We start from the raw sequence: 17,884 nt of genomic DNA, 5'->3' as shown, positions 1-17,884 counted from the left end.
GAACAGGACAATGACCCTAAGCACACAGCCAAGACAACGCAGGAGTGGCTTTGGGACAAGTCTCTGAATGGCCTTGAGTGGCCCAGCCAGAGCCCAGACTTTAACCTGATCTAACATCTCTGGAGAGACCTGGAAATGCTGTGCAGCGACGCTCCCCTTCCAACCTGACAGAGTTTGTTAGGATCTGCAGAGAAGAATGGAAGAAACTCCCCAAATACAGGTGTGCCAAGCTTGTAGTGTCATACCCAAGAAGACTCAAGGCTGTAATCGCTGACAAAGGTGCTTCAACACCTACTGAGTAGAGGCTGAATACTTAAGTAAATGTGATATTTCAGTTTTTTATTTTTAATACATTTGCTTTAAAAACAAACATGTTTTTGCTTCGTTATTATGGGGTATTGTGTGTAGATTAATGAGGGGGGAAAAACAATAAAAATGTTTTTATAATAAGGCTGTAATGAAACAAAATGTGGAAAAAGTCAAGGGGTCTGAATAGTTTCCAAATGCACTTTGCAAATGACCATACAAAAAAAGAGTAATGGAGAGCAATGTACATACAATATGGCGAACTTAGGAACTTGGGGTAAGTGCATGGGTGCAGCTTATGCACCTCCACTAGTTTGAAAAAAAAACCATACTAATCAATTGTAGACTATTTATTGACCTCTAGAGAGATCATTAAAATAAATTAATGATATTTTTGTATTCATAGCATTGATAGCTGGTTGAACTCCAGGTGTCATTTTAAAAAAAGCACCCCCCTCACATGACCGTCCTATTGTGCTGTAAAATAATTTGCACACCCTCCCGCCTCGTAAAATTAACTACACAAATAATTATTACCACCATAAATAAAAGCTGTAGCAATCCGGTTTATAAATGTGGATATCGACGTCAACACTTCAGCATGGTTTTGTAGCACATTCGACGCCACACAGGGCTACCGGGCCAGAAGCTTGAGGGTGCACCGACCACAATGGAGGAGCTTACTTTCCCTGCCTGCCACATTACACTACTATCATAGCTGGCTGCAGACAATGATCAGTTGTGGAAAAGCAGATATTCAACATTTGTATGCTATATTTATAATTAAATAAAAATATATTCAACAAATTTTCCACCAACAGGTTTCTGTGCCAATGCACCACACACAACCAATAAGCAATGCATAACTGCATACCGATTCACAACTTCGAGGTAATATCATCATGGTTTGAGTTGTCAACACCACAATCAAGTAGAGTATGTCAATCTTGACGAACAGAAAATACATCCCTCCATACTCCATATCGAAGGCCTGCGAATGTCATTACATTTTTCAGTATTTTGTAACAGATACCATTAATCGAATGGCTGTTGCGCAGTTTGGATGCTGGAATTATACTGAACAAAAATATACATTGTGACTAGTTGTGTTTATGCCACACATTAAAGGTAATACATAGAAAATGTGAAATGACAAGTATTCAGGCTATATTGAAGCGTTAAATTCCAATGATAACACATGCATGATAACATATGCACCATACACACGTAAACATTGATTTTGTGCTGTAGATATGTGGTAGTGGGGTAGGGGCCTGAGGACACACACTTAAGTGTGTTTTGAAATCGGTTAAGAATGTATTGTAAAACTGCCTTTATTTTGCCAGACCCCAGGAAGAAAAGTTGATGCCTTGGCAGCAGCTAATGGGGATCCATAATAAATACAAATACAAATGTAATTGCTAAAATATACTTAAATATCAAAAAGTAAAAGTACAAGTATAAATAATTTCAAATTCCTTATATTTAACAGATGGCCACATATTCTAGATTCCAAGAACACAGGATGAGATGTTACTATCCTTTGTGCAAGCACTTCCAAGAGTTAATGAACAGTGAGCCTGGTGAAATTTGGGGAGCGCATCGTCAGTAGTGTACCTTTGATTCCTAGGGTGTTTCGGCCTTTCACACTATACACCCTCCCCAAAGGCGGCCAGCGACAGGGTGATCAATCCTACGCCTGCGTCCCATTCCCAATTAGTCATAGGAGTTGCCTTGTTGATGATAGCCAACATCCCATGGGACTATGCATGGCAGGGGCGTCCTCCTCCCTGAGTCAAGCATTGTTGACCGCATACCTCCTTGCCCTCTCACTTCGGGGCCCAGCTGGGGTCTTTCCTCTTCATCCAGAGCCACTGACTGCTGCCTTCTGCCGCCTCCGATACAGCTTTGATTGCCGAACGCTGGCTCTGGCCCTTAATTCCAAGGTCTCTAAGCAGTCTGGTTGTAGATGTTGCCACAAAACCTCTGCAGCCCACCTCCACTGGTCGGACTTCTGTGTTCCAGCCATGATGCCGTGCTTCGGCAGCTAGATCGGCATAGCGCAGATGCTTTCGCTCATAAGCCTCATCTACTGAGTCCTCCCAGGGTACTGTGAGCTCAATGATGAAGACCTTCTTGAGCGAACGGGACCAGAGCACCATGTCAGGTCTTAGGGTGGTGGTTGCGATCTCCGGAGGAAACACAAGTTGCCGGCCAATGTCAGCTAGCATTTTCCAGTCGCGGGCCAAGCGCAGCTGGTCTCGCTCTAATGGTGTCGAGCCACGCTTCGGTGGTTTAGCCCCTTCGCGGACAAAGTTTGTCCGTAAGGGGTGTGATGCTGCTGGGGGTGGTAGGGAGTTGGTGGCAGCTCGCTTGTCCTCCAGGACGGACGCAAGGTTTTTAAGGACTTGGTTGTGACGCCAAGTGTAGCGTCCTTGGGTGAGGCTTGTTTTACACCCCGTGAGAATGTGCCTGAGGTTGGCTGGCATGGAACAGAGGGCACAGTCCGGTTCTAGTTTTTTATTTATTTACAGATAGCCAGGGGCACACTCCAACACTCAAATATAATTTACAAATGAAGTCTGCCAGATCAGATGCAGTAGGGATGTGTAACGGCTTTCTTCCTGAGAAGGAGAGGCGGAACAAAACGCAGCGTGGTTAGAGTTCTTTAATGTTCTTTAATAAGAGACACTTAACATGAACTAACTACAAAACAATAAATGTGAAAACCGAACACAGTCTTATCTGGTGCATAGACACAAAGACAAGAAACAATCACCCACAAAACCCAACACAAAACAGGCTACCTAAATATGGTTCCCAATCAGAGACAATGACTAACACCTGCCTCGGATTGAGAACCATATCAGGCCAAACATAGAAATAGACAAACCAGACACACAACATAGAATGCCCACCCAGCTCACGTCCTGACCAACACTAAAACAAGGAAAACACAAAATAACTATGGTCAGAACGTGACAGTACCCCCCCCCCCCAAGGTGCGGACTCCGACCGCACAACCTAAACCTATAGGGGAGGATCTGGGTGGGCATCTGTCCGCGGTGGCGGCTCTGGCGCTGGACGTGGACCCCACTCCATCATTGTCTTAGTCCACCTCCTTAGCGTCCTTTGAGTGGCGACCCTCACCGCCGACCTTGGCCTAGTAACCCTAACAAAGGGCCCCACTGGACTGAGGGGCAGCTCCGGACTGAGGGGCAGCTCGGGACTGGGGTAGCTCAGGACTGAGGGGTAGCTCAGGACTGAGAGGTAGCTCAGGACTGAGAGGTAGCTCAGGACTGAGAGGTAGCTTAGGCTGGTTGACGGCTCTGGCGGCTCCTGGCTGACTGACGGCTCTGGCGGCTCCTGGCTGACAGATGGCTCTGGCGGCTCCTGGCTGACAGATGGCTCTGGCGGCTCCTGGCTGACAGACGGCTCTGGCGGCTCCTGACTGACAGACGACTCTGGCGGCTCCTGGCTGACAGACGGCTCTGGCGGCTCCTGGCTGACAGACGGCTCTGGCGGCTCCTGGCTGACAGGCGGCTCCTGGCTGACAGGCGGCTCCTGGCTGGCGCCTCTGGACTGAGTGGCTGAAGCTCTGACAGCGCCGGACAGGCGGGAGACTCCGGCTGCGCTGAAGAGGAGGAAGGCTCTGGCAGCGCTAGACTGAGAAGCTCTGGCGCCTCTGGACCTAGGGGTTCTGGCGCCTCTGAACTGAGGGGTTCTGGCGCCTCTGGACTGAGGGGCGCTTGCGCCTCTGGACTGAGGGGTGCTGGCGCCTCTGGACTGAGGGGTGCTGGCGCCTCTGGACTGAGGGGCTCTGGTGCCTCTGGACTGAGGGGCGGAAACTCTGGTAGCGCCGGACAGGCGGGAGCACCTGTGTTGATGGGACGGAGAGACAGCCTGGTGCGGGGTGCCGGCACTGGTGGTACCGGGCTGGGGACACGCACCTCAGGGCGAATGCCTTGCATACTACGCCAAATCAACTGCTCTCTCTCTTCACACTCCCCCCAATTCTATTAACACCTACTCAAGTGTCTCCTCATCTCCCATCCGTTCACTGTCCTCCATTCTGTCCAATAACTCCTCGACCTTCTCAGACTCAGCCCTCAGTTTCGCCGATAGCTCCGATAACATCCATGGCTCCTTACGGTAAACAGGGGGAGTTGGCGCAGGTCTGGCTCCTGACTCTGCCACACTCTCCCTGTGCCTCCCCCAAGAAATTTTTGGGGCTGCCTCTTGGGCTTCCAGCCGCTCTGCCGTGCTAGCTCCTCATAATGCTACCTCTCTGATTTCGCTGCCTCCAGCTCGGCTTTGGGGCGGCAATATTTCCCAGGCTCTGCCCAGGGTCCTTTCCCATCTAGTATCTCCTCCCAAGTCCATTTTTCCAAATAGTGCAGCCTCTCCCACTGCTGCTGCTGCTGCTGCTTTTGCTGCTGCTGCTGTTGCTCCTGCTGCTGCATCTCCTGCTGTGCCTGTTGCTTCTCCTAATTGTCTTTACGAATGTAGCGAAGTAAAAGTAAATGTTGTCAAAAATATGAATAGCAAAGTACAGAAAAACGACTTAAGTAGTGCTTTAAAGTATATTTTTACTTAAGTACTATACACCACTGCTACTACATCATACTAACATATTCCCTATACCCATCATGAGGTTGCTACAACCTAGCCTATGAATGATAGTTTACAATGTGACAGACAGTGCCACATGGACAGACAGTGACACATTCAATACCTCCTTGCACACTCTTGCCTGCATCTAGCTGATCTAGGGCGTAATCATTAGTCCAACAGTTGCAAACGAGAGTTTCTATTGGACAAATTCAGGTCTGTTTATCCCCGCTTCGTTCCGTTTGCTTCCGTTTAAGATTTTTTTTCAACAGAATCGTAAACAGTTCACTTTCATAGCAGCCACGTTGTGTTCCTTCTTGCATCTATGCGCTCTCCTCCTCTCACTTTTTCCCATTTTGTGGCAGCAGGTAGCCTAGTGGTTAGAGTGTTGGATCAGTAACCAAAAGGTTGCTAGGTCAAATCCCAGCACTGACAGGGTAAAGATCTGTCGTTCTGCCCTTGAACAAGGCAGTTAACCCACTATTCCTAGGCCGTCATTGTGAATAAGAATTTGTTCCTAACGGACTTGCCTATTTAAATAAAGGTTCAATAAAATAAAAATTGCTTGTGGACTTCAATGCACAACACGTCGCCTGTATGTGTCCAGGTGAAAAAACCTTTCTAAGCCAAACCATATCATAACCGCTACACACAGCCTACATTGTTGTCACTGTATTAGCTAAAGTAACATCATAGTCAACATAACTAATACAACTACTGTTGATGAATGATACATGAGAAACGAGACCAAGTTGAGACTCTGGACAAGGCGGATACGGTATAGTAAAGGCCGTTTATTCAAGAGTAATGATATCTGGCAAAGCGTGCTGCACGGCCCCGTTTCGTCAAGCTCTTAGTGATCTATTGGAAAAAAGAGCCCGGACACATGTCGTATAGTTCATTTTATACATTGAAATGACGTAGGTAGATTCTGGTAGTCCTGGCTTCTGGTAGGTTGCTTGTAGGTGATAGACAGTCCCCTCCAGCCTGGTGTCCGTATCCCATTGGTTCTTGACAGAGTTCTTTGTCTTTGGAGCCCATCCCCAGGGGAGGGGGTGCGTGTGTGTATGTGTGTGTGTTCCTGTCTTGGCAAGTCTGTGTGTCCTCGCAGTGAGTGTGTGTGTGAGAGATATCCTGTATGAGCCCTAACATGTTTTACTGTGAAAATACGTTGCTATGTGTTGTCTCAGTTATAGCAATGCAATAGCAGTAAGCTGGTCATTTGCATAGGAAATAGCACTTCATTACACTACTAAGTTAGTAAACCTGCTACAACCATGCAGTAACATTACAGTGTACAGTCATTAAGCAGTTTAGCACTTACACCGGCAGGTCCTGGTGGCAATAAATTAGTAAAACCAACAGCTTACCTTGACTTGGAAGAATCCAGTGTAGTCATAGCCAGCTAGCTAACGTAGCATCCCTCTGTTTGAACAGGGTGTTTGAGTAGGCTAAACTAGCTAGCTGCATTTGCTAGCTAAGTAAGTGAAACTGAAAGTGGAAAAAAATGACTAAATGTCTCTCTCTTGCTAGCTAGCTGTAGCTTATTCTTTCAGATCTAGATTAATTCTCTGATCCTTTGATTGGGTGGACAACATGTCAGTTCATGCTGCAAGAGCTCTGATAAGTTGGAGGACGTCCTCTGGAAGTTGTCATAATTACTGTGTAAGTCTATAGAAAGCGGTGAGAACCATGAGCTTCCTAGATTTTGTATTGAAGTCAATGTACCCAGAGGAGGACGGAAGCTAGCTGTCCTCCGGCTACACCATGGTGCTACCCCACAGAGTGCTTTTGAGGCTACTGTAGACCTTCATTTCAAAACAGTGTGTTTTAATAAATTATTTGGTGACGTGAATATATTAAGTAAAGTTTTATCTAAAAAGGATAACTTTTAAAGTGTTTACATTTTTTTTTTTGATGATGATGAAATTCACTGAGGAGGAGGGTCCTCCCCTTCCACTGGCATAGGCCTGTGTGGCCACACCACACATAGAACAATGAGACAGATATTTTACCGGATGTATAAAAGTGAAGCAAACGCTTGCCGTTTACACTCACTACCAATTATGGTAGTGAGAGGAAGCCCTGTGGTTGGCAGTGGGAGAATTGATTTTTGCCGACATCCTGCAACTTTTCTCATTGATCAAACATTGATCTCAGTACAGTTTTCTGTTCCTAAAACGAATATGTTATGAACAGAGTGGACAAAGTTTTGTAGAACTTTGCCAAAGTGTTCAAAAATCTTGTTGTTTCAAAGGGGTGCAAAGGCAAATCGAGTTACTGTACACGCGTACTTCACAGAGTAGGCGTTCCCTAATGGAAATACACAAATATTTGCTTGAACACGCCAATAGGATCTCGCTAGCTTGTGTTTGGCTCTGAACACCTCCTTGCTTGTTCTGTCCAATATGACTCATTTGTGCTGAATAGAAACGACAGGCTGTGGTTTATCTTGGGTTAGTTATAAAAATCTTTTGCCACACTATAGGACGACTTCGGGGAAAGATGATCGACAACAGTATCAGAAGTAAAAATACAGCCAGACTGGCCTGCTACTGTGCCTTTGTATAATCTGTTTAGAGTAGACCCACAACTGATCTGAATGGAATGAAACGTTCAAATAACAGGGCTTTAGCGCCATTATTCAAAAGAAATTTCCATTGCAGTTTACAGCTTAGAGTAGAATTGTTCTCATTTGCACTCACTTGAAAACAATACAATTATTCATTGGATTGTGGTGTTGTAGATATTCTAGGTAAGATACTTTTATTGTTCCTAAACAAGTTCAATGGGGGAGCTTTTGACCTGCATTTCTTCACTGTTCTTTCAAGAGCAATGACACACCTGGCCTCTCACCTGCCTATCTTGTGGATATACTGTATATTGAACATTGGTGCAGATTTGAATGATTGTATGTGTGGCATGACTGTTTTTAACCTATTGTAGAGCTGGACAAACGATCCAACTACCATTATTGTCATTATAGATAGAGCGCAGGATAGCAGGTTGACTATACCTGTGGTATAGTATGTGCACGTAAAAAGGGTAGTGCATAAGGGAAGCACCAAAACACCTTGATAGAGGGCATACAAACAGAGGAGGAAATTTGACTATATACTGTATAAGACATGATAAAGTAAAACCTGTAAAATGGCGATTGTAAATCAGAAAGTATTCATACACCTTGACTTATTCCTCAACTTGACATAAGTTGCCTGAGCTACCTCTCAGTCCTGAGCTACCTCTCAGTCCTGAGCTACCTCTCAGTCCTGAGCTACCCCTCAGTCCTGAGCTACCTCAGTCCCGAGCTGCCCCTCAGTCCGGAACTGCCCCTCAGTCCGGAGCTGCCCCTCACTGTACCCCATACTGACAAAGTGAAAACATTTTTGTAGAAATCTTTGCAAATCTATTGAAAATGACATACAGAAATATCCTATTTACATAATTATTCACACCCCTGAGAAAAATACTTTGTGGAAGCACCTTTGGCTGCGATTACAACTGAGTCATCTTGTGTCTTCGCACATCTGGATTTGGGGATTTTCCCCCATTCCTTTTCTCAAGCTCTGTTAAGTTCGGGATGGGGAGTGGCGGTGAAGAGCAATCTTTAAGTCTTTCCACAGATTCAACCTGGGCTTTGGCTGGGCCACTCAAGAACTTTCACATTCTTGTTCTTAAGCCATTTCAGCATTGCTTTGGCTGTATGCTTGAGGTCATTTTCCTGTTGGAGCATAATTTTTCGCCCCTGTCTAAAGTCGTTTGCACTCTGAAGCAGGTTCTCATCAAGGATTTGCCTGTATTTGGCTCCATTAATATTTCCCCTCTATCCTTACCAGTCTCCCAGTCCCTGCCTCTGAAAAGTATCCCCATAACATGATGCTGCCACCACCATGCTTCACGGTAGGGATGGTGTTAGACGGGTGATGAGCTGTGCCTTGTTTTCTCCAGACATAGTGATTTGTATTCAGGCCAAAGAGTTCAATTTTTTTATCACATCAGACCACAAAAATGTTTGCCTTATGACCTCAGTCTTTCACATGCCTTCTTGCAAACTCCAGGTGTGCTGTCATGTGCCTTTTTCTTGCGAGTGGCTTCCGTTTGGCCACTCTCCCATAAAGCCCAGATTGGTGGAGTGCTGTAGAAACTGTTCTCCCATCTCAACCAAGGAACTCTGTTCTGTCAGAGTGGTCATTGGGTTCTTGGTCACCTCTCTGTTCAAGGTCCATCTTGGTCAGAAGGCCCTGTGGTGCTACCCAGTGCAGCAGAGAACACCACTGCTGACCTCTCTGTGGACTCAGGGCAAGGACCCTTGCCAAAAAGTACTGTACTGATGGCAACACTTATTTTTTTTACAAAATAGCAAGAAATGTTAGTTACTTCCATCTAGCAGACAAAAAAACAGTGAATAGTTATCCAAATCTAGCTTTGTGCATTACAGTACCTGGTATTTCTTTCTCCAGTTCAGCTACCAAGCCCCCACTCACTTTCAGCCTGGCCTCCATGGCTATAATGACATAAATAATTGAAGGATATTTATCAAATAAAACAACAGTAGTTGACTTTATATATATCTGACTGTACCTTCATTATACAGTATATGCTGAGTTTGTCCACCACACCCTCTATGGTGCTCAACTTGACATCTGTGTCTCTCAGCACTATACATTGCTCCACTACCATGTCTCTGACAGCCAGGAGTTCAGTCCAGATGTTGGTGGGGCAGCTGTCCATTTCATCCATTGGAGCTGCAAGGACTTGACTAAGGGGGAGGAAGAGGGGAAGAAAGAGAGCAAGAGCAATGACCTACTTTGTGTTGTTCATGTTTCTGATGCTGTCTCTTCTTGTCTGCTCTGCTCCTCACTTCTGATGAATGAATAACTGGGAACGGGAAAGGAAAGAGGGTAACCTAGTCAGTTGTACAACTGAATGCCTTATTTGTCATATGCGCCGAATACAACTGTGAAAGACTTACTTCCAAGCCCTTAACTCTTCTTGAACTGCACTGTTGGTTAAGAAAATATTATGTTATATGTTATGTTATATTATATAACATATTATATAAACATATTATATAAACATAACGGAGAATGTAAGTATGACTGTGTGAGACATAGGCTATCAGTAATAAATAATGTATCAAACATGATGTATCAAACTGTTAGAGTAATTCAATAATTTGACAAAGTCAAAGTTATCCATTGTCAATCTGAAAAAGAGCGAAAAATATTGTATTTAAAGCATTGTCATCAAAGTGGTGAAATCCTCAAGCCAGATACTAAAGTTACTTGTGCCTTGATGACCAACTCGTTGTCAAGATGACAATAACTAGTTTACATCCCCCTTTTCCCCAACCTTTCCATTCAGGAAGTCTGAGGAGAGCTCCTGACAACCCTACAAATCCCTACAGACTCCACAACCCCTTACCACAGAGAAATAAATAAATATATAAGAAATAAGGGCATCAAATATGAACCTCTCCATCACAAATAGACTATTATTAGTTCTCTGTTTTGGAATCCCGCACCAAGCACACTATAACCAGTGTGTATTTCTATTTTCCTTTTATATGAAAATGGTTTTCATTGTATATCGGCCTGTATAATGCTGCTGCATCGTGGGACACTGAAGATAGGGCACTCATTTTTAAGCTTGGCCGTAGCTCCACATTCTTTACAAACCACTGCAGCAGCCCTCCATAAACATGCGTGGGGCGGTGTATATTCAGGGTTTAATGGATGAAGGGGCTGCGATAGTTCCTGACACAAACCCTTCTGTTCTCCCATCCTCCCTCCCCCTCTATGTTTCCCTGGTCTCAGCCCACACAGTCACATGCACGCGTGAGCTAAACTGTCCCCCCCATCATCTGTGACTCAGCTCACGCAGCTGCGATAGAGCAGGGTGGCTAACGTTTGAGAAGGGGAAAGAGAGGGAGGGAAAGAAAGAAAGAGAGAGACGCAGAGGCAGACAGAGCGAGCGTACAATATACAAAAGAGAGCAAGAGCAGAGAGAGCGAGAGAAAGAGAGATGGAAGACAGGGAGGCTGCAGACATCTTTGCTATCAACAATGGAGCATGAAGCTCTGGTAAGGTGATAGGCTGACGTTGGGGAGGGGAGTGACATTGAGGAGAGGGGGTCTCGTGTGACCACGGGGAGGGTGGGGGGGGTGAAGGATGGGCCTCCAACATAGACCTGCAGTGGCACTGCCAATCTTGGATTAAACAGTATGGTAATGTTCTCAAATTAATCTGTCACTGCACAGGTTTTGTCTCATCCTTTTATGTTGACATCCATTCTCATTGACACGGTGCATGTCTCCTCCTCACATGTGAAGACCACTTTTTTTAATGCCACAGCCGTCTGTCATCCCCCTGCTTCTGCTCTGGTTTCCAGGAACATCGGTCATTGCTGTGTGTGTGTGTGTTATTTTTGTCTTATTATCCATCCAGAGAGGAATGAACATTGTGTATTTCTTCCCTTCTTCATCCAGTCTGTAACTACATAAGCTTTTCATTAGCTCTCATTGGAATAAAATGAATAGATGAAATTGTCATTTAAAATCATATGCTTATTTTTTCAATGCAGCTACCTGATTGTAACCTACTTTCTTAAAGTGTCGCCTGCTTGTCAGTGGATCTGTTGGAAAATAGTTCAGGGCTGTTGGGCTTATCTGAGACCTCTTTCACATGCTAGTAAAATGCTAATAACGCCTCAGTGGCCTGACTAGGTGAATTAGGGTAGCACTAACTGAAAGATGTGTGGTGTCAGTTGTCTTCCCTGGTTCCTGTCTGCTCTGCTGGGGCTGGTGACAGTAATGTTGTGATGTCTGCCCAGTCAACATGGGGTAATAATTAAACACAACAAATCCCCCATCAGAAACAACTAGATGTTTTTTCATCCTATGTAAACAGTCCACAGATGGTTGTCTTTCAGTTAGATCTTGTTACGAGGTTCATCACTGAGGGAGATTAGACCCATTGTTTGTTGAGCTGCCTGCCACGTTGCAGGGTTGAAGTGATGGAGTACCCTCCCAGGCTTATGTCATGCAGCATCACACCACTAAATCATACATCACACAAGCTTCAAAAGGATAGAATTGGTAGTGCAGATTTTTATACAAAGCAGGCGACTGTTGTGTTTTATTAACTAAAATAGCTAATAATCATGGTATGCATCATTGTCTTAGGCCTAACCCTCATCATCACCATCATCAGGGCAATGTGTTAAGATATTCATGTGAATTAAAATATACACAATATATACAAAAGTATGTGGATGCCCCTTAAAATTAGTGGATTCGGCTATTTCAGCCACACCCATTGCTGACAGGTGTATAAAATCAAACACACTGCCATGCAATCTCCATAGACAAACATTGGCAGTAGAATGGCCTTACTGAAGAGCTCGGTGACTTTCAATGTGGCACTGTCATAGGATGCCACCTTTCCAACAAGTCAGTTTGACAAATTTCTGCCCTGCTAGAGCTGCCCCGGTCAACTGTAAGTGCTGTTATTGTGAAGTGGAAATGTCTAAGAGCAACAACGGCTCAGCTGCGAAGTGGTAGGCCACACAAGCACACAGAACGGGACAGCCGAGTGCTGAAGTGCATAGCGCGTAAAAATTGCCTGTCCTCGGTTGCAACACTCACTACCAAATTCCAAACTGCCTCTGGAAGCAATGTCAGCACAATAACTGTTCGTCGAGAGCTTTCTGAAATGGGTTTCCATGGCCGAGCAGCCGTGCACAAGCATAAGATCACCATGCGCAATGCCAAGCCTCGGCTGGAGTGGTGTAAAGCTCGTCACCATTGGACTCTGGAGCAGTGGAAACTCGTTCACTGGATTGATGAATCACGCCTCACCGTCTAGCAGTTCACCCCCAATGCATAGTGCCAACTAAAGTTTGGTGGAGGAGATATAATGGTCGGTCTGGGGCTGTTTTTCATGTTTCAGGCTAGGCCACTTAGTTCCAATGAAGGGAAATCTTAACGCTACAGCATGCAATAACATTCTAGACGATTTTGTCCAACTTTGTGGCAACAGTTTGGGGAAGGCCCTTTCCTGTTTCAGCATGACAATGCCCCCATGCACAAAGCGAGGTCCATACAGAAATGGTTTGTTGAGATCGGTGTGGAAGAACTTGACTTGACAACCACATTGAACACCTTTGGGATGATTTGGTACACCGACTTTGAGCCAGGCCTAATTCCCCAATATCAGTGCCTGACCTCACTAATGCTCTTGTGTGGCTGAATGGAAGCAAGTCCCCGCAGCAATGTTCCAACATCTAGTGGAAAGCCTTCCCAGAAGAGTGGAGACTGTTATAGCAACAAAGACTAACTCCATATTAATGGCCAGGATTTTGGAATGAGATGTTTGACAAGCAGGTGTCCACATACTTTTGGTCATGTAGTCTATATAGTTTTATTGAGTAAACCGTGATGGGAATGAGATATGTTTATTAAAGCTAGTGTCCTTAGTTACTACATCCATTTTTGGTATCATAAATGAATGATATATACCCATTGACTTCTTGAAGATAAAATATATAAATGCCTCATGAGTTCCCTATCAGAACCCAAAATATACAGTTGTTTGTAAACAATGTAAATGTAAACAAACACTGTATAGCCTCCAAACATGGCTAGATGGTCAGTCCATAGCACTGTTTATGAATTTGAGAGTGGTTACTTCACATCAATCATGGCAACCACTTTCTTTCCGTCTGTGCACTCTGTTGCACCCCCCCCCCCCCCCCCCCCCCCCCCGCTGCTTAGCTGGATAAAAGCGAAGTGACAACGTTGTGCCTGCCTCCCTCAGCCAGCCATGGTGGCTCTGACACTAACATCAGCTTGGATGGGGCCGGGCTGGGGGCTGAAGGTTCAGGGGTCGTCGATCCGCAACGAACACGGCTCGCTCTGGAACACCTGCAGCAGAAGACCCTGAAGATCACAGAGCAGATTCGCATAGAACAGGAGTCGCGAGATGACAACGTAGCTGAGTACCTGAAGCTGGCCCACAACGCAGACAAGCTGCAGGCCTCGCGCATCAAACAGGTGTTTGAGAAGAAGAACCAGAAGTCAGCACAGACCATCACCCACCTGCACAAGAAGCTAGATCACTACCACAAGAAGCTAAAGGAGATAGAGCAGGTGAGTGTGTGTGTGTGTTTTACCCTGACTGCTGCTTTCTGATGAGATGGCACATTGTCACTTTCTAAGTAGGGTTGGATGGTATCTACATTACCATATTGATTCCCAGATAATTTTTGTGGAAGTAGTGCCGTAACAGCGAGTAGTCAAAAATACCTATTTCAATACCTGGGTTTGAAAAAACAAGACATGAGATGTCACTTATTCACTACCTAAATAAAAACTTGTATAATAGAAAAACAAATAAGAATGATTTGCTTTATCTTTCAACCACTACACAAATTGATTGCAGGTATTTATTTAGAATTTACAAATATTGACCATTTCCACGGTATTGTAAATCATATTACCAGTACTTCAAAGTACCCTGGTATACAGTATTATCATATACTTGCCCAACCCTATCCCTAACTAGATTATCTGAGTATTCGGTTCAGACCTCTTATTGATGTGTTTATGTTCTCTGATCTCCAACCTCTGTTGTCTCACCTCCACCATTCCACTTTTATTTCCATCCCTTTCTCACCACTTCTCCATCCATATATCTACTGCTCCTTCACATCCTGTCAATCTATTTCCCTCTTCTTCCCCCTGCCCCATTTCTTTTCATTTCTCCCTCTCATCTTCCATCCCCTGTCCTCCCTCTACCCTCCTTATAGAATGGTCCAGCTCGTCAGCCTAAGGATGTGCTGCGGGACATGCAACAGGGGCTGAAGGACATGGGGGCCAATGTACGAGCAGGGTTCCATGGCTTTGGCGGGGGTATGGTGGATGGGGTCAAAGGAGGGGTGGAAGGGGTCAAAGGAGCTGTGGTGTCTAAGCCACGGGAGTTCGCCAGCTTGATCCGCAACAAATTTGGCAGTGCAGACAACATCTCCCACCTCATAGAGGACGGGGTGGGAGGGCACTCGGAGAACGTGCCTGCTCAAAGAGCCCTGAGTGGCAGTGCCACCCTGGTCTCCAGCCCCAAGTACGGTAGCGACGACGAGTGCTCCAGTGCCTCCTCTGGCTCAGCACCAGGCAGTCACTCAGGTTGGGCCGGGGGAGGAGGTGGGATGTTGGGGCATGGGCAGGCTGGCCTGGGGAGCCCCAGATTGGAAGGGCACCACCACCACCACCACCACCACATCCACAGCTCCTGGGACACTCTGCTGGAAGGCTTGCAGGAGATCAAGGCCAGCCAAGCCCACATGGAGGATGCCATCGAGGACATGAAGAGTCAGCTGCAGAGTGACTACTCCTACATGACCCAGTGCCTACAGGAGGAGAGATACAGGTACAGACCAACACCTTGGCCAAGACACAGAGTATGAAATGAGATTTGGTAGTATACATTGTTCTCACACTAACTGCTGAGCAAGCTGATTTGCTTTTACTCTACATGATTTATGCTGAATGATATTCATGAGGATAATTAAATAGGTCAGTAAAACTGGTACATTTCAAATGGTCAAAATCAGAAGTAGTTGTTTTAACACATCAAATAGATTCTCAAATTAAGTGGATTGAGTGACACCTTGAAAACACCATAAATATGTGCAAATCTTTCTCTAACTCGTTGAATTGGTCTTCACTTTGCTGGTCTAAATTATACATACATTTTTATCTATCTTTCTTTTTAGGTACGAGCGACTGGAAGAGCAGCTGAATGACTTGACAGAGCTGCACCAGAACGAGATGACTAATCTGAAACAGGAGCTGGCCAGCATAGAGGAGAAAGTGGCCTACCAGTCCTATGAGAGAGCCAGAGACATTCAGGTAGATACTTGGATTTACAGTATAATATGTAGTAAGATAGCACAATACTTTTTCTGTGTGACTCCAGAAATTAACCCCTAATTCTGTTGTAACTTTGTGTTTGTGTGTGTGTATACATGCAGGAAGCAGTGGAGTCGTGCCTGACTCGCATCACTAAGTTGGAGCTCCAGCAACAGCAGCAGCAGGTGGTGCAGTTGGAGGGTGTGGAGAACGCCAACGCCCGTGCCTTACTGGGCAAACTCATCAACATCATCCTGGCACTCATGGCTGTAGTGCTGGTCTTTGTCTCCACCCTGGCCAACTTCATCACCCCACTCATGAAGACCCGAGCACGGGTGGCTGCCACGGTCATGCTGGCCCTTTTCCTGTTCATCCTCTGGAAGCACTGGGACTTCCTGGAGCTGTGGCTACTGCCCAGCTGAGCTCCCCACAGCCAATCACCCACTCCCCTGTGTCTGAGTGACCAAGATGTGGACAGAGGGACCACATTGATACACTAAGCTGCCCCAGACAAACTAAAAGTCTGGAACCCAGTCATATTTCTGAAAGGGAACCGTTGCACTTTTTTCATGGGGTGTATGCTTGGAGAGTTGAACTTATGAGTGTTGTAAGGCACAAAACCTTTTCTTTACAAAGCAACTGACGAAGACTCCCGTTGGATGGCAGACATTTTTGGTTGAGAGACTTTTTAGGAGGTGATTTAATGGTGATTACAAAGGAACCAAAGAAACTATCTGCCTGGTCGCTTGGCAACTCAAGCATTTGCTCTTTCTCTTGACTAATCTAGTGGCGTCAACTCACCATCGTAGTCACTATGATTTCATTACAATTTGGGAATGAATGTTGAAATTCTTTGACACATCAAAATTGTAGTGTAGGCAAACACTTAAAAATGATAATAGATAGAAAAACAAATTATGCTTTGCTAAACCATGTTTGCTGTTACAGTTCCTTTGTACTGAGCCAATTGTATATTTGGAGGACATGGCTAAGCAAAACGATTGCTTTTTTTCTGAATGTTAGGGTATGTACTACTCATGCATGTCCTCACTTGTGCATTTGTACCTGTATGATGCACTTGGCATGAGTAACATTCCAACACCAACAGAAATACATGTTGCTCTTTTCTCGGTATTCTGTTGTCTATAGACAGTTTGTACCTAAATGTTCTTCTGCATATTAATTCTAAAACAGTCAACTAAATCACTTCTGGTGTTTAAACTACACTTTTTGGGCGCATCAATCGTTTTCGTCTCTTATGTGTGATGTAAAGGAGAACTTGAGGGCCAGGATGTATTCTGGTGAGATGGATCCTCACAACTACTGAATGATCTATTAGCTATTCTGAGCATCAATGACATTTCATAACCACTGTTGTAGAGCAGCTAAGAATCTATGTAACGTCAGATCCACAGCACATTTGACCATTGCTTCCATATTTCTATCCAGTTTGCTAACTCCATCACAACTCTGTTCCATTCTTAATAAATATATTCTGAAACTATGCTAATGTTGCATGATATTGGAAAGTCGGATGGTTTTCATGGAACTGTGTATATCTAACAGTATCGACTACAGAGAGAAGAATAATAATACTAAGTAATCAGTGACAACCTGTGATCTGTATCATGAAAAAGGTACTAATTTCAAAGACAGTCCCTCAATGTACCCCCCTGCAAAATTGAACTCCAGGCTGGTTCAAGCTAAAGATTTGTATATCAACTCCCTGTAGGAGACAGTTTGTTTAAGCAGTAACCTATAATAAGTGCATCTTTTTACTAATCGAGTGTCCATCATGGGGCAGCAGCGTAGCCTAGTGTTTAGAGCATTGGACTAGTAACCGAAAGGTTGCAAGATTGAATCCCCGAGCTGACAAGGTACAAATCTGTCTCTCTGCCCCTGAACAAGGCAGTTAACCCATTGCTCCTAGGCCGTCATTGAAAATAAGAATTTGTTCTTAACTGACTTGCCTAGTTAAATAGATTTTTTTTTTTTTTATTCAGTGTGGGCTGGGTTGAGTTTACAATTGGTTTCACATCTAAAATACTGTATGTGCTTACA

General features: G+C 44.9%; 1 protein-coding gene across 1 annotated transcript; it reads left to right on the top strand.

Annotated features, from left to right (window-relative positions):
* Window positions 1-10,786: 10,786 nt before the first annotated feature.
* Window positions 10,787-17,328, top strand: LOC109905684 (transmembrane and coiled-coil domains protein 2-like). Its single transcript, XM_020503242.2, has 5 exons — window positions 10,787-10,999; window positions 13,691-14,065; window positions 14,725-15,341; window positions 15,688-15,823; window positions 15,946-17,328. The coding sequence occupies exons 1-5, from the start codon at window positions 10,982-10,984 to the stop codon at window positions 16,243-16,245; spliced, it is 1,446 nt and encodes a 481-aa protein (XP_020358831.1). The 5' UTR covers window positions 10,787-10,981; the 3' UTR covers window positions 16,246-17,328.
* Window positions 17,329-17,884: the final 556 nt, after the last annotated feature.

The sequence above is a fragment of the Oncorhynchus kisutch genome, linkage group LG1 (assembly GCF_002021735.2).
Source record: "Oncorhynchus kisutch isolate 150728-3 linkage group LG1, Okis_V2, whole genome shotgun sequence".
Classification (NCBI taxonomy): domain Eukaryota; kingdom Metazoa; phylum Chordata; class Actinopteri; order Salmoniformes; family Salmonidae; genus Oncorhynchus; species Oncorhynchus kisutch.
Note: the sequence above shows the minus strand (reverse complement) of the source record. Positions and strands in the feature narration are given on the sequence as shown.

What these genes read in the sequence shown, in the direction of transcription:
- LOC109905684 (XM_020503242.2), top strand. An exon ending in AGCTAAAGGAGATAGAGCAG is followed by an intron (nt 14,066 to 14,724) that starts GTGAGTGTGTGT and finishes CCCTCCTTATAG; the next exon opens with AATGGTCCAGCTCGTCAGCC. An exon ending in CTACAGGAGGAGAGATACAG is followed by an intron (nt 15,342 to 15,687) that starts GTACAGACCAAC and finishes CTTTCTTTTTAG; the next exon opens with GTACGAGCGACTGGAAGAGC.